At 42.3% G+C, this 24,601-nt stretch overlaps 1 protein-coding gene across 1 annotated transcript in view; it reads left to right on the top strand.

Annotated features, from left to right (window-relative positions):
* The first annotated feature begins 5,127 nt into the window (after window positions 1-5,127).
* adamts17 (ADAM metallopeptidase with thrombospondin type 1 motif, 17) overlaps window positions 5,128-24,601 on the top strand; it is a 153,089-nt gene continuing 133,615 nt past the window's right edge. Inside the window, exons 1-7 of the mRNA XM_076110240.1 lie at window positions 5,128-5,185; window positions 5,519-5,871; window positions 13,117-13,255; window positions 14,733-14,748; window positions 15,647-15,653; window positions 16,488-16,652; window positions 24,482-24,565. Coding sequence (XP_075966355.1) covers window positions 5,128-5,185; window positions 5,519-5,871; window positions 13,117-13,255; window positions 14,733-14,748; window positions 15,647-15,653; window positions 16,488-16,652; window positions 24,482-24,565 — 822 coding nt within the window. The remainder of the gene's footprint in view (window positions 5,186-5,518; window positions 5,872-13,116; window positions 13,256-14,732; window positions 14,749-15,646; window positions 15,654-16,487; window positions 16,653-24,481; window positions 24,566-24,601) is intronic.

The raw sequence follows: 24,601 nt of genomic DNA, 5'->3' as shown, positions 1-24,601 counted from the left end.
GAAATACATTGAAGAAAATACATTTATGGATAGATCGCAACAACCTGGATTTGAACTTTGGCGAGCAAAATAGTAATAAACCCAAAGAAGGTCGCGCTACACTGTCCGCCACTTACTCTGACAGATGCATCAGTCATTCAGGTATTTATCCATTAGGTCATACCTCGTCAGTGTCCAGGGAACATTTTGGTTTAGAGTGAACTGAAACAACTGGTTCCCTTGGGCGTCTCTCCCAACACTTCCAAACATATGTATCAATGCTTTTTCGCGAGACTTCGACCATACACCACCAACGCATTTTGACGAAAACAAATGTACTTTTGGACGATTATAGAGTGACGATCGTACTTTGAAAATACACTAAATAATTGCGAACTCTTGTCTCCGAAATCAACTTACTTTGTTGACAAATTCTTTGCCACGGTTGGTCAGATTGCCCAATGTGATGCCTGCCAGAAAAACAGGACCTCTATGATGGAGACAATTCAGTATAACCCGTAGAGGTGAATAAACATTCAATTTAACATGTTGTATGAAGTATTGTTGGTGTAAGCTTTGGTTTGCATTCTAAGGTGACTGAGTCCTTCAGACTAGTCTGGATGGATCTAGTTGGCAAGCTGAAATGCGCCAACAATGGTTACGTATGTGTGTGGACTACTTCACAAAGTGGCTAGAAGTCTACCCTCTAACAACTAAGCGAGCTGAAGTAGTGACATTGTGCATAATAGATTTTTTTAAGCATGGCCCCCCAAAACGTATCCTGACCGACCGAGCAAGAGTCCGCAATTATTTAGTGCATTTTCAAAGTACGATCGTCACTGTATAATCGTCACAAAAGTAGGGATTTGCTTTTGTCAAAATGCGTCGGTATGGCCGAAGCCTCGCGAAAAAGCATTGATAAAAAGGTTTGGAAGTGTTCGAAGATACGCCCCCAGGGAACCAGTTGTTTCAGTTCAGCCTAAACCAAAACGTTTCCTGGACACTGATGAGGTATGACTTGATGAATAAATTACTGAATGTCTGTCAAACTATTAAGCACGAGTGGTGGAGTGCGTAGTGTGTCTCCCTTAGGGAGTTTTACTATTTTGCTGGACGGAGTTCGAATCCAGGTTGCTGCGATCTTTGCATAAATGTATTTTCTTCTATGTATTTCTTTATACGTGGCTGTGATGTAGTGCTCAATTATACAATCGTAATCCCTGCAATTGATATGAGATGTGTCTTTTAGATCTCCAGCAATATGTTTGTGAATGTGTGACGAATCAGGCGACAGAGGCAGAAAACCGCTGCAGCTGTTAAGCGAACACAACACACCAGTAGGTGGAAGGGAAACCAGTAGGTTCAGAAACCAGTAGGCACGTAACACCGGCCTGTGTTCGTTCGGTGTTCAGGAGCAGCTGATCCTGTTTTACTCAGCCATCATCCAGTCTGCTCTCTGCTCCTCTATCACTGTGTGGTTTGGATCGGCCACCAAACAGGATAGAAAAAGACTGCAACTAATTGTCAGGTCTGCAGAGAGGATCATTGGTTGCAGCCTGCCCTCCATCCTGGACTTGTTCACCTCTAGAGTCAGGAAACGGGCTGGAAAGATCACTGCAGACCCCTCACACCCTGGACACAAGCTGTTCCAACTCCTCCCCTCTGGTAGGCGCTACAGGGCTCTGTACGCCAAAACCACCAGACACAGGAACAGCTTCTTTCCACTGGCCATCACTCTGATGAACAATAAATAAGTTGTACTGCACTATTACCATCACTTGCACTATCACCTCAATTCATGCCATTGTATAGGTTTATGTTCACATGTATATATATTTACACTTTTTCTTTTGGATATATATTTATACTTATATTGTATATAGCTGTTAAATGTTTATACCTACATCCGTTCTACTTTTTTTTCCACTGAAAATTTAAATCCCAATTCCAATGACCACTGTTCCACTCTTTTGATTGTTTCCTGCATCTGTTTCACAACATATTCCACATTCCTACCTCTTTTCCACAGTGCCTCATCATCTGCAAATAAAGATCTCCGTATATTTTGTCCAACATTTTCATATACATCGTCAATCATTATCGAAAACAATAAAGGACTAATCACACTTCCTTGTGGTGTTCCATTGTCCACCAAATGGCTGGCCGACAAACACCTTCCCACTCGCACTTCTATAGAGTGACCAAACAAAAACTTTTTAACCCATCTGAACATTTTACCCGATATTCCTAATTTTAAAATTTTGATTAATAGTCCCTCTTTCCACAGTAAATCATACGCTTTCTCCACATCAAAAAACACTGCTACCACTACCTCCTTATTCACTTGTGCCTTCCTCACCTCTGCTTCTAGACATGCTATTGGATCCATTGTTCCCCTTTTCTAAATCCACTTGATATTTTGACCGAAGATTCCTTGTTTCCAAATAATATGTTAGTCTTTCTGTGATCATTTGCTCCATGATTTTACACATGTGGGAAGTCAATGCTATTGGTCTATAGTTAGATGGATTAGTGGGATCTTTTCCTGGTTTTCTGATGGGTACTATAACTGCTTGTTTCCAAAGTCCTGGTAATGTTCCTTCCTGCCAAACTTTGTTATACAATTGCAAAATCAACTCTAATGCTAAATCAGACAAATGGTTCAACATGATGTAGCAAATCTGATCTTTACCTGGAGCAGTTAGCCCTGATTTTCTTATGGCCCTTTTTATTTCTTCCAAAGTGAAGGGAGCATTAATTGCATCTTCCCTCTCTTCATCTGTTTCCAACAATTCTTTATTTGCTTCACTTGTTCTATGTCTTCCATTTAAACCCTCCTCTGACATATTACCAGAACTATGGACCTCAATCAGTGCTTCAGCTAACATTTCTGCCTTTGCTTCATCATCGTTAGCCACCACTCCGCCATTTTCCAATACTGGATACCCCCACTCCCGTTTTACTCCACTCATTTTCTTTATCATCCCCCAAACTTGATTAATTGAAGTGCTTCTCCCTATTGTGTTACAAAATGATCTCCAATACTTCCTTTTAGTTTCTTTGATAGTTTTCCGTACTACTACTTGCATTCTCTTGTACTCTATTACATTTTTGAAATTGTGGGTGTTTTTTAAAACCTTAAAAGCCTTATTCCGTTTCTTTATTACCTCACTGCACTCATCATTCCACCATGGAACTAACTTCTGCCTCTTTGTACCGGTTTTCCTTTAAATTGTCTGATTGGCAGCTCCAATTATTGCATCTCTCACATTTTCATTAAATATTTCTATATCCTGTTCTCCATCTATAACTTTAAACCTTGATTCACTAATTTCTCTAAATGTATCCCACTGAGCCTTTCCAAATACCCACCTTTCTGCTGTATCTTCTGAACCCACCCTGCTTCCTCTTCCTACAGAAAATGGGGTAATGATCACTTCCAACAGTAGAATGCTTCCATACCTCCCACACACAAATACCTGCCAATGACCGTGATGCTATGGTCAGGTCTAAACTTGACTCATTACCTGACTTGTAATTCACTCTTGTGAAACTCCCATAATTTAAACATACAAGTCCCAAGGAGTCCATCACCTCCTCTACTATCAATCCATTCCTATCAGTCTTTTCCCCTCCCCAGAGAGTGCTATGCGCATTAAAATCACCACACCAAATTACCCTTCTTCTGTCTAGTCCCTTTATTGCTCTAATGCTTCTAATTCCAATCGTTGACGCGGATTGTAAAAATTCACCACAACCAAACTTTCATCCCCTAACCACACTTCAACAACTACATAGGTCTATTCCAGGCAAATGGACACCGGCCGGCGAACGGACACCGGCCAGCGTCCGTTCGGAGCGCGTTCGTTCGGTGTTCGTACACCGAACATACACCGAACGGCCGGCCGGCCAGCCGGTCAGTGCGCATTCGGTGCGGCGTCTGTTCGTTGTGCATTCAACGAACGCCGGCCGTCGTTCGGTGTTCGTTCGGCGAACACCGGAGCTCCGTTTCCCTGCGAATGTGTTCGTTGATCTGTAGATCCACTCGAGTATCTCCAAAAGTTTTCAAAAGCACTGTAGTGTCCTGCTGTGCTATGGCGTCCTCAGGTTAGCATAGCATAGCTCCAAACACCAAGATACTCAGTTAAAATCAAACACATTCCCAGCCATAAAATGTGCGAGGCTGTCAGCCAGGAACACCATTCATACAAATCCTTTTCCTGGCTGACTCAGCCATTGAGTGTTAAAAAAACAAGCAAAACCAAGCAAAATGCAAAAAAATTCATAATTTCTTCCATATCTTTCAATTTGAACTCTTACTACTCCTACTACATTTTGCCAGCTTAAGTTTCGTTTCACAATAGTCACGTGCTCGCCCACTGACCAATCACAGCACACGCTGCACCTCACTGCAGAGCTGCACCTGAAAACTGAGCTGCAAACTGAGCTGCACGGCCAGCTAGAAGGCTCTGACATGTCAAAGAATACGCCCAACATGTCAAACTAAAGATCTGATTGGTTGAAGACTATGACAATCAACAATATTGTCCCCATTTACTTAAACTGCAAAGTCTGCTTAGAGGGCCTCTGGCCTCTCTTCTTACCTTGAGACATAGGGGTGAAATCTGATTGGATAAAATATCTACATAAAACAAGCTGCACTAGAAGCAGCACTGCAGGCTGGAAGCAGAGCAACTGAGGAAGACAGTAGCTGTGCAATGAGAAAATATGTGGCAAAAAATTATAATACATGTAGTGTATTTATGAAAAATTATAAAATTATAAAATAGCTATAACTTTGTGATTCTGTTTAGGCCAGCAGAGAAGGCTTTGCTGGCCCTGACGGCCCACCACTGCTACAATGTACAATCCGCCGATGCCACTTCTCCAAACAAAATCTCTGTTTGTAAATTACAACTCAGTGAACGGAGATGACGTGACTCTCTCTTTAAAGGGCTCTGGATGGTCCTAACGTGACCTAAGTAGAGGCCGGCCCGGGCTGTGTAGGCGTGTCCTGCGCTAGAAAGTCAGTCCAGTCTGAAATACTGAAAGTTGTCCAACATTAGGAAAAAGTGCGCCGTCCTCCCGGTCCCCTGTCCTTCAAACCAGCCAACTCTTACAGGGGTTTCTACCTTGCTTTACGTTATCATGCACATCAGCCACGTTACTCATGTGCTCCTCTCTCTTCTTTGCATCGGATTGAGTGGTAAGTAGTGACTTCGATATCTGTACGTGTGAGCTGTATGCAGTGTAGGCTACGCCTGTACAGGCCAACTAAAGCAGTTTGTTTCCTCAGTTAACAACTGAACGTGTTAGCCTACTGAAGGTCAGTTTTGTGTCCTCCTGTATGCTTGTAAGGTTACACCGAGTACTCTCCATACAGTTGATGCTACTCAGTGCAGTTAGGTTACCGCAGACTGATGTGTAACGTGGCTGTGTTAGCACACGGTTCAGTCAGTTCACAGGGTCAGGACAGGAGGCTATTTCTGCCCATCGTGGTCGCTGTTTGATGGAAAGTCCCCCCCCCCCCCCTCCATAGCCCAGTCTGATCTGGAGACGGATGAAGTGGTTCCTAGGCTGCTGTCCGGTCAGGAGGCGCACCTGTCCTCCGGCCGCTCTGTCCGCCGCGGGCAGCGCTCACTGAACGCCGCGGGGAGAGGACTCTCCGACCCGGACAACATACTTCTTTCACTGCCTGCATTCGGAAGGAGCCTGCATTTAAACCTGACGTGGGACAGCACGTTTGTCTCGGGGGACTTCGTGGTGGAGGAGAGGCTCGGGGACCAGAGCGCCGTGGTCAGCCGCCTATCAAAGAAGCAGCTCTGCTTCTACTCCGGCTCCGTCATCAACCACACGGGTTCTGTGGCGTCAGTGAGCACGTGCGGTGGCCTGGTAAGTCCATCTTCTTGTTTTGGACTTGTTGATAGCGTTAATTTACGGTTCTTTCATTTAAACTGAGAAGGCAGGTTGTCCTGGAAAAGACTCAATGTTAACAACAACACTCTGCTGAAATCTGAGCAGGATTTTCTCCCCCTGTCATCAGTCATTGTAGTGAATATCTTAAACTCACTAACCTGCTATCAGTCAATTCAAAGTCACAATACTGTCTTTTTAATGCTTGCATAGATCTCAGGTCCCAGAGATAACTCTGTGTGGCTGATGCAGAAGACATGGACAGTATTTCATGTTGATGGGATGGAGCAGCATAAAACATTTTCAGAGGAAACAGAAGGGAGAAACTTTAGGCCAATGCTAAAACACTTTAAATATAATTTCCACTTTTTCATCAAGTGCTCAACCGCATTTCACTGTCTCCTCAGTGGCTGGAAGATGCCGATGAAGACTGGGATATGTGGTTGTAAGCTGTTAGTGAGACGGTTTTATTCAGACTGGTTTTATTGAAATTGTGACTTGACTTGATGCAGTGACTGTGTCTCAGTGGTAGAGCAGAGTCGTCCTTCAATCAGAGGATCGGTGGTTCGATCCCCGGCTCTGCTAGTCCATGTCGATGTGTCCATGTGCAAGAGACTTAACCCCAAATTTCTCCTGTAGTTGTGCCTACGGTGTGTGAATGTTGTATGGATCTTAGATACTCCTGATGGGCAGGTGGCACCTTGCATGGTAGGCCTGCCATCAGTGTATGAATGGGTGAATGATAACATGTAGTGTTAAAGCATTTTGAGTGGTCGGAAGAGAAAAGAGCTATACAAGTACAGTCCATTTACCATTGTGAGACTGTTAATGTGTGGAATAAGATGACAATCTTAAAGCTACTAATAGAAATATAAATATAATGGAAAGATCCATGAAGACTGTCACGGTCCGTAGCAGAGCCAGGCCTCTGACCTTCTTGTTGGGGTAAAGAAAGTCTGAGTTTCCCCACTGTGAGCAATGACGTTCCACATTATCTCTGGTATTTGGATAATCTCTTATGCAAAGTGTGTGCGCAGGTAGGTGTTCAGGCTCAGTCCTGGACTCTTCAGCAGAAACTGGCTTGACGCCAACTCTAAAAGTAGACCGTGCTCCTTTATTTCCTCTATATATCCTCAATGACGTTGTAAGCATTCGGCTGTCTTACAATAATATCATTGTCCAGCTGGAGTTTATGATTAATGGGAAATAAAAAAATATGGGGTTATTTACTCTGTATAATGTTGTATGCAGATAGAAACAAACCTTTTACCATATCACAAGCAGAGATAACTGTAAACCCTTATGATAGAAAGGAAAAGCCTCATTTCCACTGCATGGTTGGACTCAATTTGGTACCAAATCCTTTTCTCTGTGTGTTTTCCACTGCAGACAGAACCCCTCAGTGTAGCAGGATTCTCATTCTGCCATCTTTCAAATCTTGGTTGAGTGAATACAAAGATTGTGGTAGCTATTGGGGATAGCTTGGCTAAAATGGCAGGATGTCTTGTGTCACGATAGTGACAGAGTCTCTGACCAATCAGTGGTCTGCAGTTCTAGTATCAGCTCGGCTCGCTTGGAACCTGGACCAAGGCGTTACCAAAAACTACCAGCTACTATCCACAACTTTTGCTGATGATATGAAAAAATAACTGTTGTAATGTACTTGTCAGGGTGAGGGCCTGAGAAATCACATACAATTCAAGAAAGTTCATACTCTGTACTTAAAGTATGTTTAGTGCACTATTGTGGCAGAGATGATTGTAACATGGTGTCAGCAGCTAATGAAATATTATACATGACACATCATCAACCAAACTGAAAACTCAATGAAAAAAGCAGTTGGTCCCACAAGTCAGCACACCACTGTCAACACTTTCTTCATGTCTTTCCAGCTGTGAGTAACTCTGTCACAGGACATAATGAGGACTCAAATGCAGACAGTCAAAGTAGTGAACGAAAGGGTTTTAATAACTCACGAAACAAAAACAGGTAATCCAAGGACGAGACAAGGGGGGAAATCCGGCAGGACAAGGCAGGGCAAAAACAGGGCAGACAGACTGGGAAACTGGGAACAGGAAGAGCAAAACAGGCAGGTAGGTAGGAAACAAAAGCAATGATCTGGCAGTGAGTGAGTGAAAGACAGGGGTTTAAATAGTGACTAGAACAGGTGAGGAGAGTTGTGCTGATGAGGGAGAGTGTGACTGGCAGGTGCACTGAATGAACTGATTAGGGACAGGTGAAGGAAGTGAGGAGCTACAGAAAACCACACACAAAACACCCAAGGCAAAGCCTGATTGTGACAAACTCTGGAATTGTGGGACATCTGTGTCCATCAACCGCATACTCAAAAGTTGAGCAATCTTATTAGCATTTATAAAGGTTTATTACAACTTGGGTCTTATTTTTGTAGTTTTGTCGACCCATCTCATCAGTGATAACACTTTACTCACCAATAGAACCCGGATGATGCAACAGCAATATTGACTTGTCAGGCCTTTTAGTATCAGCGTCTCCATTACATATGTTTTATAAATGTATTCTTACATTTAAATAATCCCTTTGATAAATCCCATGTAAGGGATTATCATCACATGTTTTTTTTGTTGTTGTGTGTGTATTGTTTGGGCTATAGTCACCGAGATAATCAGACCAGTTAGACTCATTTATTAAGAAGACAACCCAAAGGTGAATGGTCAAATTATTAGCAAAGTTATAAACTTCTAACCAACCATGGAATTATAATTCTGTGCTGTTAGGACAGAGAAAATAATTTAATTGAATATACCCAGTACTGTATATGGATGATTGTTGCAAGCATAGGATCCATTACAATGATGTATTTGTGTAGAATTAAGTATTAAAGCTGTTGAATTCCGTCAGAAAGATGAGGGCTCTGTGGGTCATGTGTGTCTGTTCCTAGAAATGTTATTAAGTGTATCAGATATAGTTTAACACTTCCAAGTTTCCAAACTATCGGCTCTGAAGCAGTCAGAAAAAGTAAAGCTGGTAGCCACTCTGCCACAGACACATGCTTACTGTGTGTTTCATCGTAAGTCTGACTATGAGTGGGATCAGACTGTCAATATTTACTTCACACACACACTGGTGTCTCATGGAAGCACACAGCGAGTGCCCCAGTTACCTTTTAACTCAGTATGAAGCTTTGATTGGCTACCAGCCAAAGCAGTCTCTTTTATTGTCCCATGTTTTAAGATGTGATGTCCCTTCATTGGAGCTGACCAGGGTCCTGTACTACGGAGCCAGTTCAACATACACATGGTATATTTTGGTTATCTGTCTTAACTAACAATAACTTGCTCGATCCCGCTAAGTGGTCCTACAAAGCTGGTTATCAACTCGGTCAATGAGTTTCTCAAACTAGCTGAGAGACGTTCACATAAAGGGGCGGGGTTTGCAGCATCTGACCAATCACAAACATGGACAAGTAAGAGTGGCATATTTTGCAAACAAAGAGCAAACTATAACATTAGACCTGGGCCCCGTTCCTCGTACGTGGTTCAACTAAGTTGATCAAATGTCCTATTAGCCAGCTTAAATTAACCCGATGATTTAAATCAGGCTATCTCGGTTTCTCAAAGGCTGATCCGCGCTCAAACAATCTCGTTAATTCGAACCAGACTTCAGTAATCAGGATAATTGCGCGTGCCCGTCCTACTTCAAAAGGGGGAAGCGTCGATCACCGAAACCATGATTTTCTAACAGTACAATGGCAAATAAACTCAAAAAAAGAGCCTCTTTTTTTCTCCACTGACGAGCAGGAGATGATCATGAACGCATATGAGGAATTCAAGACCATAATCATGGCAAAATCTAACACCGCCACTGCTGCGAGGGCTAGACAAGAAGCATGGCAAAATATCGCAGACAAAAGTGTTGGGAAAATGTATAGGCTCATTTTAAGTGCCTCATCACCCCAATCAATCAGATGATATTTCTTTAAATGTGCCTGCTGGCAGTAGGCTAAATGGAATGCATCATCCAATGAGATCTTGCTTGCGAAAATAATTCTCAACTCTTTCAGAATAAGTAGATAAAAACAAGCCCAAAGAGTATCTAATTGGTACGAATTAATAGATACTTATGAGGATATATGTACTGTATGCGCTTATGTATCATGTACTATATATGTGTATATACATGTATGTGTAGATTACCATATAGAACTAGGAGTTTGAATCTGTGTGTGTGAATCTGTGTATGCGGATCAGTATGTATGTATTATTCACAATCAGAAATTCAATCAATTGAAGCAGTGAAAAGAAATTGTGTGTGATTCTCTCTATTCTTATCATGAGTCCACCTTAATCTTTTTCTACAATAATGATATGCTATGGTGTACTAATAACACTGTCATATAATTATGAGTGCTTTCAACCCCCATGTAGTTGCAACCCAGCCATCAAGAGGACATGGGAGCAAGTAAGCTCCCGCTGCTACTTGCAAGAGAGCGAGTGTTGCATCTTCACCACATGGGAGCGTTTAAAAAACGCAGATATTGTTGTCTGCTTGTCAGCTGGTTGACGCAACATATTTTCCGACGCACGCTCTCTGTCCGCTGGTGGGAGTGTGCTCACCTGTGTGTGCGCGCACGTGTCTGTGTGTGTGTGTGTGTCCGCGCGCATCGGGGCGGAATTCCGTGTGCGCAATACAGAGAGCAGAGGAGATTTGTACACGCATGTAGAGACAGAAATGACATGCCGTCGTGTAAATAAGATAAATAACATAAGGCTATTTAGTTTGTTTAATAAAATAACAAGGTATAGACCTGTTCTATAGGAAAGGGAACCTTAAATTACTTCTGTTGTGATCTGGCGCTATATAGAAAACAAAATTAACTCAACCTTCAAGGGGGGGCGGAGGGTGCCGTTGGGGGGGGGGGGGGGGGGGGGCGGGGCGCCCCCCTAATATAATGGTAGGGGAAACACTGACATAATGAAAAACCATTGCACTATAAATATATTGCTTAGCATCTATTGTATTCATACTAGCTTATTGCACTTATTGTTTTCTTATTAGTTTAAACTTATTGCATTCGTTTGTTTCTGCACTGTACACTGGTACGCTCTGGTTTATGCTCTTAGATGCTTGTTTGAAGAGAGGAGATGCACTTATGACTTCTGGTGACTAGTAGTTCTCTCGAAAACCGATGTTGAATACACTTATTGTAAGTCGCTTTGGATAAAAGCGTCTGCTAAATGACTGTAATGTAATATACCTGAACCAGCCATCCCCCAAACACACGCTGTCCCCTCCGTACAGGATGCCTCCCAGACACTGCGCTACCGACGCAACTTATCATGCGGCCTAACGCTACGTCTCTGCTCGTGGCGGCGGAGAGAAAGACAAAGTACGCGATTTGCCAGCAGGTGCATCTTTTCACTTAATCAGGGCCCGTGCACCCCATTACCCAGTGGTGGGCCGTCAGGGCCTGCAAAGCCTTCTCTGCTGGCCTAAACAGAATCACAAAGTTATAGCTATTTTATAATTTAATATTTTTTCTTAAATACACTACATGTATTGTAATTTATAAATTCTCATTGCACAGCTACTGTCTTCCTCAGTTGCTCTGCTTCCAGTGCAGCTTGTTTTAAGTAGAGCTTTTATCCAATCAGATTTCACCTCTGTGTCTCTAGGTAAGAAGAGAGGCCCGAGGCCTGCAGTCTCACAAGTGAATCCCTTTGCAGTTTAAGTGAATGGAGACGATATTGTTGATTGTCATAGTCTTCAACCAATCAGATCTTTAGTTTGACATGTTGGGCGTATTCTTTGACGTGTCAGAGCCTTCTAGCTGGCCTACAACTACGTCAGCATTACGTGCAGCTCAATTTCCATGTGCAGCTCTGCAGTGAGGTGCAGCGTGTGCTGGAATTGGTCAGTGGGCGAGCACGTGACTGAAATGTAACAGCAGAGGCTTCGTCAGAGTAGTGAGAGTTCAGATTGAAAGATATGGAAGAAATTATGACATTTTTTGCATTTTGCTTGGTGTAGATTATTATTTTTTTTACCTAGCTTTGTTTTTTTATCACTCAATGGCTGAAGGAGGAGAAACGGATGTGTGAGTTGGGATTTAACCGTGGGATTAAACTCTTCGTCAACAAAGAAAGGAGCATGGAGTTTGGTAAGTCAACTGCGTTTTTTTTTTTTACATCTAATATCTGAATGTCCCGTGCCCTTGAGTGTGTAGCAGAATGCGTGTTGCTGCTGTTTTCCCGTTAAGCTAGTTAGCATAGTCTCCCAGAACACTTGCGGAGCCCCAGTTGTTTTTTGTTGTGGTTTAATTTGTTCCGGTTCAGAAGTCACACAGACTATTGTCTCCAGTGATTCTCAACTGGTGGGTCGCGGACCCGGTTTTTGCCTGACAAAAAAAAAAAATATTGTGCTTTAATTGTGTAAGATGTTTTTTATGCAGCGGACTTATTCCAGCATTTACGGCACTTGTTCAGTGGTGCAGGAAAAACACCGACCAATCACGTGATGCAGTTCAGCCAATCAAATATGGGCATTCTGACAAGTTTCCTGACTCGAGTGAGATGTACACACACCGTGACACAGGGGGCTGAGACGAGGAAAGGCCTAGCAGAGCAGTGTGTCCATTATGTGAATTGTGAAAGTAAAATCATAAGACATTCTCTAAAAGAGAAGAGTAGGTCACGGCTTGTCATTAAGTGGTGATCCTCGGTCCCGCAGTCAGACCAGTTGAGAACCAGTGTCCCACCTGAGTGCTGAAAACATTTTATTTCTCTCAATTTATGCTCCTGTATTATCCTAATGCACTAGTATTATTCAACCGTATTGTTCGGTTAGTAAGACTCGTACTGAACGGTTTAATACGAATACGTATATAGTTACAGCCCAAAAACGTATAATAACTATGGCGCCATCAGGAGATTATAAGGTGGTATTTCAGCTGCAGGACAGCAGTGAAGGCCCAGGTATAAAATGCACGGCCCACCACTGCCATTAGCGGTCCAGCGGACCCAATAGTTTCACCCCGTCAGTTCCACTTGCTTACATCACTATAAGATTATGGAATTGGAAAAAAGATACTGCAAAATAATGTCCATCACTTTAACTGCTAGTTACATTATAGTTAAACACTCTGTACACCTAGCTATTAAAATTGTACTTTTCTTTACTGTTAAAAAGTCTTCTCATAGGAATAAACACACTTTCATTGTGTACATGTCTCTGTTTTGTGCACAGACTGGGCTCATCCAGATCGGGGAGGACATTCTATTCATTCAGCCAGTGGGTGAAAATGGCCCCTCCCAGTCATTCTCGGGACTAAAACACCGGCTGCTGCGACACAGACGCTGTGCCAAGACCAGCTCTGCTGTACAAGGTAAGTGACACAGACAGCTAGACTGGATGGCACAGGATATTGGAATAGGGTCACGCTGACTGAAAGGCTGATACTAGAGGTGATAGTCGACTATTTAATCAAAGGAGCCTGTTTTGACTGCCAATATCACAGCTGAAACATCACAGTGGTAGAAATCTGTGGTCATGAATCAAAGGATCATTCCATTCTGGCTATATTGGGCTGTTGATTGTCTGATTTTACATATAACTGCTTGGTTTCTCCCAATAAATCATGATATATAGTCTATTGTGGGTTTCAATATCAGAAATTACTGTATGTATGTAACGGGCGGCCGTGTATCAATGGGTAGAGAGGGTTGTCTGGTAACCGCAAGGTTCGATCCTTGGCTGCTACATGTCCTATGCCGAAGTGTCCCTGAGCAAGACACCTAACCCCTAACTGCTCCCCGGGCACTTCTCAGCAGCCCACTGCTCCCAATAAGCTAGGGATGGGTTAAATACAGAAGTCAAATTTCGTATCTGTGTATATGACAATAAAATCCTAACTTTAAAAAATTTGACCATATATGGTGACTGTGTGTGTCTCAGACTGCACTCAGTGTAGGACACGTGTGCAGCCAGCGCACTCTTTAGACTTAAAAAAACTTAAAAAATTAAGTTACTTTAATTTTTTGTTTTTGGTCTTTTTTGTACATTGTTTTCGATATAGTGTCTTTTTAAAACACCTACTGACCAGGGCAGTCCGTCCAGATGAATTCGCAAAAATCAATCTTTCTTACAGTGCCTAGCCTCCAAACAATGCCATTCTACTTCACTGAAAGAAAAGGGAACTAATACTAAAAGGATATAAAAAAACAAACAGCTGGTTTAACAATAAAACTTGAGCATTTCTCACCACACATGCAACACAAATTGGATATTTAAGTGCGATAGATTGTAAATCTGAAGGTTATTGTAGATTCTCCCAAAACCAATAAAAGGAGCTGCCTCCGTAAAAATAAATTGAGGACGATTGATATTTCTGCATTGCCCAATTATCACAGAGCAATGATCAAAATCTCAGATCAGATCTACCTCCCTCATCTAAAAGGATGAGATTGTGTAGTTTATCCACCATTTTTGAGAGGTCCAGTATTCTAGATCAGAATTATCTGCCTTGGAAGATAATTCTCAAAGCAAAGTTAAGGAGGCCTAATAATGACACAGTTCACGTTTGGTAATAGACACCGCATCCAACGCGCTTTTCAGGACTTCTCGAATACTGACCAACTTTTTGATAGGCAGTGACGCTTGCATAAGATCGTTGTCTGGTTAAGACTGCAGATAATCCAACACCAGGAAGTCATCTAATAGGTGAAGAACAAACGGCAATTTGTAGTTTTTAACACTGGCCCTATTTTTAGGCCTCTGGTCGAAAATTGCATACCCATACTAAAGAGAGTGTATTTCTGCAACTACAAGGTCTATTTTAATAATTTTTTGATTGTATAATACAGGTAACACTTGGAAGATGTGCTGATATGTGTAAATATTGTGTATATGTTACTGGTTAATAACATATTTTCACATATGGCACAGCTCAAATTGAAAAAGTTGCAGTTTCGCCTGAAAAAAAGCACTTGTGTCTAAAATATTAGACACAAGGCCCGCGGGCCGGATACGGCTATCCTTACCAAATTTGAGACTCATCAGGTCACCTGGCTAGGAGGAATAAATAAAAGTATAAAATATGACATTTCCTTTAACCAGTAGGCGGCGCTATGAGTTATTGAAATATTTTCAATTGAAGTATGTCTAGGCTTGAAGTAGTATCATGCATAAGAAGTTTTGTGCGAATTGGATAATGTACCTTGGAGTTATAACAACTTGTTTTTTAATAAACAATGAGGCAAAATGGCCGCCAAGTCACGTCAAGGTTCTTTGATGAAAACTCTCGATTTTGATAACTTTTAATCACAAAGGTCTTAAGAGCATCCTGACCAAAGTAGAAGTTGATCGCTTAAAATCTCTAGGAGGAGTTCGTTAAAGTGCGAAGGCTGAAATCTGCAAAAAGTGACAAAAAGCACAAGTTCGAGGGTTTACTGTAGCGCCCCCTAGTTGTTGAATGCAAAATAAATATCAGGCTATGTTAGAGGATGCAATGTGCACATATGCTGAAAATCTGGTAATTTTAGGACAAACGGTTGAGAAGTTATATTTATTGATATTAAGCCACGCCCCTAAGAAGTTTATTGGTACATATCTTGTAAACGAAAAGAGATATCAAAAAGCTTTTGATAAATTTTGATGACGTAGATCCAGTAATGATCCACAGCAAATTTGGTAGTAATGGGACTAAGCATGTAGGAGGAGTTTGCAGAAATGTGTTTTACACTAAATTCAATATGTCGGAAAATCTAAGAAGGCGGAGCTTAGGGGTCTGATTGGCTTTTTTGTAGCTCTAGCTCAAGTGGACATGTGTGTCAAATTTCAAGTCAATCGGACATACTGGCCGAGGGGCGTCGCCGGTCCGACTTATAGGGGGCGCTAGAGAGCCATTTCTTAACACAGAAAGATGCATTCTTTTTCAGATGGCTATATTCACCAGGCCTGACAAGTCCCCAAAATTTGGTGAGTTTTCATGCATGGCAAGTCCTCCAACCATGCGTACGCTTACCCAAACGGGTACAATATCAATAGGGCCTTCGCGGCCCGACGTCGGTAGCTCGGGCCTAAAGCTGCGAGCAGTGATGAACGGGCCCTCGCAATCTGCAGCGCGTCGGGAGTGCCGGCGGGACTCCGGCCTGCGCGTCCGCGAGCGAGACGTTTTTAATCCCGCGTGGACCGCCTGATGCTGGAAATGATGCTTTGCAAATAGTCTGATGTTTCCTGTATCCGCTGCCTGGCGCTACATTCTGTAGCGCCAGGCAGCGGATACAGTCAGGCAGCGGATACAGTCGGATGCAGTCTGCTGCACTTAATCCCCATGCTTCCTTTTCCGATTTTAATGAATGTGTTCTGTCATATGCCATTAGTGCTCCAGTTATAAATACGAAAATACAACAAATTCAGACCAAAAATGTATGCAAAATTTCACCAGCAGAATGCTGCTCTGTAATTCTGCTCAGCTCAGTACACTGATCCATCAAAAATCTGAAAAAAACTACTCCGTCACTGCACAGTGAATTACCGTCTTACTTTAACCTTTGCTGTAGTGTTTATAACCTTGGTCTTCCTGTCTGTTTCTCTGTCTGTTTCTGGTAGGGACGAAGAAGGAGAAGATGTCAAAAGTGGGGGAAGAGGGTCGCGGGAAGAGAAACATTATTCACCTGCAGGAAACATACACTGTGGAGACAGTGGTAGTGGCAGACTCGGACATGGTGCAGTACCACGGTGCTGAGGCGGCACAGAGGTTCTTGCTGACAGTCATGAACATGGTAAGAATACTGGAAATGAATCCAGGCTCAGTCTTCTGGCTCACCTCAAAAGGGTTTATAAAGTTTTTTTTTTGTATACAATCGGTTCTCTGTAAAGCATTCAAACAACAGATTATCACCTTTCGCGGTTTTGTTGACAATATGCTAACTTACTTTTACAATTATCCTTTTCTTATATCTTCTTTGTTCTTGCCTACGCTTAAGAATGATGTTGCCTGTCCTTATTAATAAACATTCCTGATGTACTTTATGAATTGACACATGTACATCTAAACCTGTATACAAATACAAATATATACAAATGTGTATATATATTTATATATATATGTATGTATTTATACATATGTATTTGTATATACCAGGGGTGCCCAATACGTCGATCGCGGAGGTAGTGCGAGTAGATCGATGCCATTAAAAAAAAAAATTGATTTCCGCATGGCATTTGACACTTGATTTTCTAACACACGGGTCACCATGTATCCGCGGTCAACCGCGCGAGCTACTGCAAAACTCCAGCAAGCTAATTAGTTAGCCTTCCAATTTATTTCTACTAAAGAAGCTAAAGCTGTAGTGCCATGATTTGGGAAACTTCCAAAACCTCGCGTCAGAACTGGAGCACCTCCATCTTGTGCTGCATGTCTGTGAGTGAGATCAATGCGCTGGCGGAGCAATCCATGTAGAGAGGGGGGTTCGCCCTGCATTTTGCGATTTGTAGTCAGTAAACAGACCCGGATACGATCAAACACCCCCGCATGGCTCCTGTTGGACTATCCCGCATCTAAAAAGCTCTCACACGAGTAAATCGGCCAAACACAGGCCTTACCAGGGTCACATAGACACACATTATGAGCCATTTATTGTTATGAATGACAGATATGACACATCATAACTGCTCAAAATTATTCAAAATGGTGTCAAACTGATTTATTAGGATTATTGAACACTCTTAGTGATAAGAAAAGTGAATATATAGTTAATATTTAGTTATATAGTATATAAAATTAGTATACAGCAATGCAACAGCTGGTTCCGAAAATCAAAATTTTGATTTTTATGACCATTTATGCTGGCCTGCTTCACTCAATCGAAGTAAAATATGTTGTGGGGACATGTAAAACGTGTTGTTCTATGTCTGTGGTGTATTTTTAGGCTTGCAGCTGCATTATTTAAAAACAAAAAGTTCAATACAAGTGCTTTTTCAGGAATCATTGTCCTGCTTTTTTTTCAGGCGAACCCAGACATTTTTTAAAAATTTGAGCTGTGCCATAAGTGCATCAGTTATTAACCAGTAACATATACACAATATTTACACAATTCAACACATCTCACAAGTGTTACCAGTATTCTAGCATCAAAATTATTAAAATAGACCTTGTAGTTAGAGCTCGGGACTCTCTTGAGTATGGGTATGCAATTTTCGAGCAGAGGCCTAAAAATAGGGCTAGGGTCCTATGGGTTTTAATGTGAATATAATTCATTCAATCAAATTTCCATTATGCAATATGTATACTTATTCTGAAAACCGGATGTTCGTCTGAAGAAACTGGATGTTGTCTCACGTTAATCTTTCCGCTAACTTTCAAAGTCCTTCGCTCGCTCCCGATCTGTGCCGTTTGAATGCGTTTACCGTGAATTTCAGCATATAGGTGCACTAAAATGTAAGTGTCTGCTGAGTTGACCGCAGTCTCACAGTCACAGGTCTGATTAAGTAGCGCTCCATTTATTTATTTAGAAAGTTCGGTTCTTCACGCACAAGCAACATCAGTCAAGGTGAAAATCAAAACCATTCTATGGCAACTGGACCGGGTCATATAGGCTACGATGTAGTTCATCTATGAAGTTCATTAAATTATCATTATTATTAGAGGAAATTATGGGGTCAAGGTCGCGGCTACAAGCGGCCGAAATGAGCTTCCTCCGTAGGGTGGCCGGGCTCAGCCTTAGAGATAGGGTAAGGAGCTCGGTCATCAGGAGGGAGCTTGGAGTCGAGCCGCTGCTCCTTCGCGTCGAAAGGAGTCAGCTGAGGTGGTTCGGGCATCTAATTAGGATGCATCCTGGACGCCTCCCACTGGAGGTTTTCCAGGCACGTCCAACTGGGAAGAGACCCCGGGGAAGACCCAGAACACGCTGGAGGGATTACATCTCCCAGCTGGCCTGGGAACGCCTCGGGATCCCCCAGAATGAGCTGGAACATGTTGCCGGTGAGAGGGAAGTCTGGGTCAGCCTGCTTGGCCTGTTGCCACCGCGACCCGACCCCGGATAAGCGGAGGAAAATGGATGGATGGATTATGGGGGCATTTTTTGCCCCTCTCCTAGTGATATCAGGGGCAAAATTATATTTCTTAGGGGCAGTTTTGCCCTTTGCCCTCGTGCATTTCCGACGCTGATTCCACCGCACACTGAAGAGCACGAGCCATTCAAATATTATTCACATCAGAGGGAACAATATTAATCATATCATAAAAACGACATCATAGACAAATGACACAGTAGTAACGCTGCTGCAGATGTAAAAAAACAAAAGCACTTCACTTACCAAAGCTGCTGTTCACTTAAAGACAAAGTCCATCCTCCTTTCTTTGTTAACAAAGAGTTTAATGACGCGGTTGTACAGAACATCAGTGCGGTTCAGTTCCAGCCAGAGGTCCTCCTGCGAACATGTTCGCTGAGTTGTAGATCCACTCGGGTCTCAGCAAAAGTTTTGAAAAGCACCGTAGCTTGTAAGTGCCCTGTTGTGCTATGGTGTCGTGTTGCTGCCTTGGTTAGCTCCAAACACCAAGAGCTCAGTCGCAAATAACGCATTCTTAGCCATAAAATGTGCAACGCTTCTCTGACGCTGTCAGCCAGAAATACCGTTCGTAGAAAAATCCTTTTCCTGGCTGGGGCTAGGGCTGCTAGCTGTGGGTTTAGCCGACCCTTTGATACGATGTCCATTTTTTTGAGAAATCAGTTTCTCCTCCTTCAGCCATTGAGTGTTAAAAAAACAAAGCTAGGTAAAAAACAAAAAGAAATCTACACCAAGCAAAACACAAAAAACATGTCAATGTCATAACTTCTTACATATCTTTCAACTTGACCTCTTACTACTAATACTAACTTCTGCTAGCTGCTTCAGCGTCAAAACAGTCACGCTAGCCCACTGACCAATCACGGCACACGTTATTGCTGAGCCAGCCGCACGTTAATGCTGACGTACTTGTAGGCTACCTCGGTAATTCTGGCACGTCAACGAATACGCCCAACATGTCAAACTAAAGATCTGATTGGTTGAAGACTATGACAATCAACAATATCGTCCCCATACTTTAATCTGCAAAGTCTATCTAGAGGGCCCCGGGCCTCTCTTTTTACCTAGAGACATAGAGGTGAAATCTGATTGGACAAAAGCTCTACTTAAAACAAGCTGCACTGGAAGCACTGCAGGCTGGAAGCAGAGCAACAGAGGAAGACAGTAGCTGTGCAATGAGAAAATAAGCTAATGGGAAAAATAATTTGAATACATGTAGTTTATTTGGTAAAAATTATTAAATTATAAAATAGCTATAATTTTGGGATTCTGTTTAGGCCAGCAGAGAAGGCTTTGCTGGCCCTGATGGCCCACCACTGGTATGTATTTATGTACGTATACAGTATATTAGTGCTGGGCGGTAAACCGGTTCAACCGGTATACCGGTTTTAATTTCCCATATGACATGAATTTTTCATATACCGTCATTCTGTCGCTCTTTAACAGGCAGCAAAATATATTGTTCGCCGCTAAAAGCGCTATGTTTGGAGTTAGTTGTCTTAACTGTATTGAGAGGGAACCCTAGTCATGGTTATAACTTTATAACAACAATTAACAACCCACAACTAACGCTCTTTAACAGGGCAAAACACCACGACACAACAGTTTGTGACACAGAAACAATTTGTAACACTAATAATTGTACATTTATAAAATTTCACCGCCGAACTGCATGCTGGGTACAGCTCGCTAACAACAGTCTGCTAACAGCTGGGAGAGGCTCTGTCGCTCCAGTAACGTTTCTTTAAAGAACAGAAAAGAGCGATGCAGGATGAACAAAGACTGAACAACAAAAGGTATTTTGGTTAGACACATATGCAACGCTGATATGTGTGGTATTTGTTATAAATGTACGTTGGTACATAAAGGGTGATAAGAAGCTGTACTTGGAGGGGCTTAGGACCCAGGGGAATGTAGGTGAAGGAAACAGGAAGTAACGGAACGGAAGACACGCCACACAAACAGCTGTTCACCACTCGCTGGCTGGTTGGCCGGCCGGTTCTTTTCGGCGTTAATTAATTAATGCTTTATATACCGTGAAACCGCCAGAATCTTACAAAATACCGTGATATGCATTTTTGGTCATACCGCCCAGCCCTACAGTATATATATATATGTCTGTATGTATGTATGTATGTATGTAGTTGTGTGAAAAAGTGTTTGCCCCCTTCCTGATTTCTTATTTTTTTGCATGTTTGTCACACTTAAATGTTTCAGATCATCAAACAAATTTAAATATTAGACAAAGATAACACAAGTAAACACAAAATGCAGTTTTTAAATGAAGGTTTTTATTATTAAGGGGGGAAAAAAATCCAAACCTACATGGCCCTGTGTGAAAAAGTGATTGCCCCCTAAACCTAATAACTGGTTGGGCCACCCTTAGCAGCAACAACTGCAATCAAGCGTTTGCGATAACTGGCAATGAGTCTTTTACAGCGCTGTAGAGGAATTTTGGCCCACTCATCTTTGCAGAATTGTTGTAATTCAGCCACATTGGAGGGTTTTCGAGCATGAACCGCCTTTTTAAGGTCATGCCACAGCATCTCAATCGGATTCAGGTCGGGACTTTGACTAGGCCACTCCAAAGTCTTCATTTTGTTTTTCATAAGCCATTCAGAGGTGGACTTGCTGGTGTGTTTTGGATCATTGTCCTGCTGCAGAACCCAAGTGCGCTTCAGCTTGAGGTCACGAACAGATGGCCGGACATTCTCCTTCAGGATTGTTTGGTAGACAGCAGAATTCATAGTTCCATTTACCACAGCAAGTCTTCCAGGTCCTGAAGCAGCAAAACAGCCCCAGACCATCACACTACCACCACCATATTTTACTGTTGGTATGATGTTCCTTTTCTGAAATGCCGTGTTACTTTTACGCCAGATGTAATGGGACATACACCTTCCAAAAAGTTCAACTTTTGTCTCGTCAGTCCACAGAGTATTTTCCCAAAAGTCTTGGGGATCATCAAGATGTTTTCTGGCAAAACTGAGACGAGCCTTTATGTTCTTTTTGCTCAGCAGTGGTTTTCGTCTTGGAACTCTGCCATGCAGGCCATTTTTGCCCAGTCTCTTTCTCATGGTGGGGTCATGAACACTGACCTTAATTGAGGCAAGTGAGGCCTGCAGTTCTTTGGATGTTGTTCTGGGGTCTTTTGTGACCTCTTGGATGAGTCGTCGCTGCGCTCTTGGGGTCATTTTGGTCGGCCGGCCACTCCTGGGAAGGTTCACCACTGTTCCATGTTTTTGCCATTTGTGGATAATGGCTCTCACTGTGGTTCGCTGGAGTCCCAAAGCTTTAGAAATGGCTTTGTAACCTTTTCCAGACTGATAGATCTCAATTACTTTGTTTCTCATTTGTTCCTGAATTTCTTTGGATCGCAGCATGATGTCTAGCTTTTGAGGATCTTTTGGTCTACCTCACTTTGTCAGGCAGGTCCTATTTAAGTGATTTCTTGATTGAGAACAGGTGTGGCAGTAATCAGGCCTGGGTGTGGCTAGAGAAATTGAACTCAGCTTTCCAAAGATGTGATAAACCACAGTTAATTTATGTTTTAACAGGGGGGGGCAATCACTTTTTCACACAGGGCCATGTAGGTTTGGATTTTTTTTCCCCTTAATAATAAAAACCTTCATTTAAAAACTGCATTTTGTGTTTACTTGCGTTATCTTTGTCTAATATTTAAATTAGTTTGATGATCTGAAACATTTAAGTGTGACAAACATGCAAAAAAATAAGAAATCAGGAAGGGGGCAAACACTTTTTCACACAACTGTATGTGTATGTATATTAGTGGTGTCACGGATCGATCCATGATCCGTTCGGATCACCCCTCACGGTTCGGATCACTCGTGAACCGCGGATCAATTGAGTATTTTCTTTCTTTTTTTTTTTACAGTTTAATCATCATAGTGTATAATAAAGTTTTACTGCTGCTGTTCCTTTTCAAGTAACAAGTCCCCGAATATCAATGCAGAGTGTCAGTGAACAGATATAAAGTAGTAGGCCTAGTGTGTTCACGTGAACGAGCAGATTAAAAGCATTTAATGGCGAAAGTCATGGCGAGCGGAGTAACTTCAGAAGCTCCCGGCGTCATTTAAGTCGCAAGTTTGGGAGCATTTTGTCTTCCCTGTAACTTATAATGACGGATAAGGGTGGTGGATGAAACCGTTACGGTATGTAGGCGTTGTTTAAAGAGAAAGACATACGATAACGGCAATACATCGGCATGTTCACACATATATGAAGAGCCACCATCCCGTCTGTCAGCGACGGGGGACACTCCGTTGTGGAAAACAAAGGATTTCAAAATCTGGTTAAAATGCTTGAGCCACGCTACGAAATCCACTCACGCACCCACTTAAGTGTGAAGCTTGTTCCAGGCCTTTCTGAAAAGGAAAAGACTGTTAACTCTTTCACCACGACAGAGCGGAGATTCATAGTCAGGTGCTGTAGACACGCCCCCTCTGTGAGAGTCACACAGACACACACCTGGGGCAGGTACTGACAGAAGTATCAGAGTGGAAGCTAGACACGCCCAATAGTAATATCCCAGTCACCACAGAAAGGTCTACCCTCTCCCCAGCCAATGTAGATATTCTCATCTTTTTGAAAATAATGTCACAGTATTGGTGACATAACCTGACAGGAAGTAAACATAGACCCAAGTTGTTGCCGAGCAGTTCAGTTCAGTTGAAACAGTGTAAGCTAGCTCACTGGCTGTTTCTTTCTTTCAATATTGATCAAAAGACGAGGCTATCAACATACCTCATGTTGCACTTAAACTTAAGAGAATTGAATATTCTTGAATGTTTTATTTTTATTTATTTATTTAAATTTGTTTCAAATTGGACATCTTCAATATTTTTGTTTTTATGTAAGACTATAGCCCAAAGTTATTTTCTTTAAGTGTTCTTGAAGTTCTTTAATTATTAAATGGAAAGCAAAGTTATATTTGTCTCCTCCCCTTTTCTTTGTTGATCCGAAAAATGATCCGAACCGTGACTCAAGAACCGTGAACCGAACCGTGAGGTTTGTGATGCGTTGCACCCCTAATGTATATGTGTATATATATATATATGTGTATGTATATGTATATGACTGTAACATGTACTAACAGTTTCTGCTCACTCTTCTTTTGAAGTCCTTTTTGAAGATGCCCATCCAAGGTTATGTCTTATTGACTGGTTATGTGTCACTGCATGCAGTGTGTACTGTGTGTGTAAGACAGTGTGTGCATGCGGCTTCCTTCTTTCCATGGCTTGCTCTGCAGCTGCTCCTGTCTTGTTTGCATTACCACACCATATTACCAGTCCCTCTGGGACTGAGGCCCCAGAGCCAGAGGGAGGCACCTAACCAAGTGTCTGAAATAAAGACTTATGTGTTCTACAATCATCAAAAATAGCATTGTGTCTGTGACCTGTGTCTTATTTTTCAATTATTTAATCTTGAAACTTTATCATAAACAGTCACTTGATACCTCTCTGCTCATGTCTGTTATTCCCTGCTGGTGAAATCTGCATTAGTGTTGCTCCTTCTCTTTCAGGTCTACAACATGTTCCACCACCAGAGTCTGGGAGTCAGGATCAACATTCGTGTCACCAAGCTGGTGATGCTTCACAGCCGCCCAGTAAGCCTGACCCTTTACCCTTTTTGATCCCTCTTT

This window comes from Anarhichas minor, unplaced genomic scaffold (genome assembly GCF_050575085.1).
Source record: "Anarhichas minor isolate MPS153535 unplaced genomic scaffold, ASM5057508v1 ptg000042l, whole genome shotgun sequence".
In the NCBI taxonomy this organism is placed as follows: Eukaryota; Metazoa; Chordata; class Actinopteri; order Perciformes; family Anarhichadidae; genus Anarhichas; species Anarhichas minor.
The sequence above is the reverse complement of the archived record's forward strand: the minus strand, read 5'-3'. Positions and strand labels throughout refer to the sequence as shown.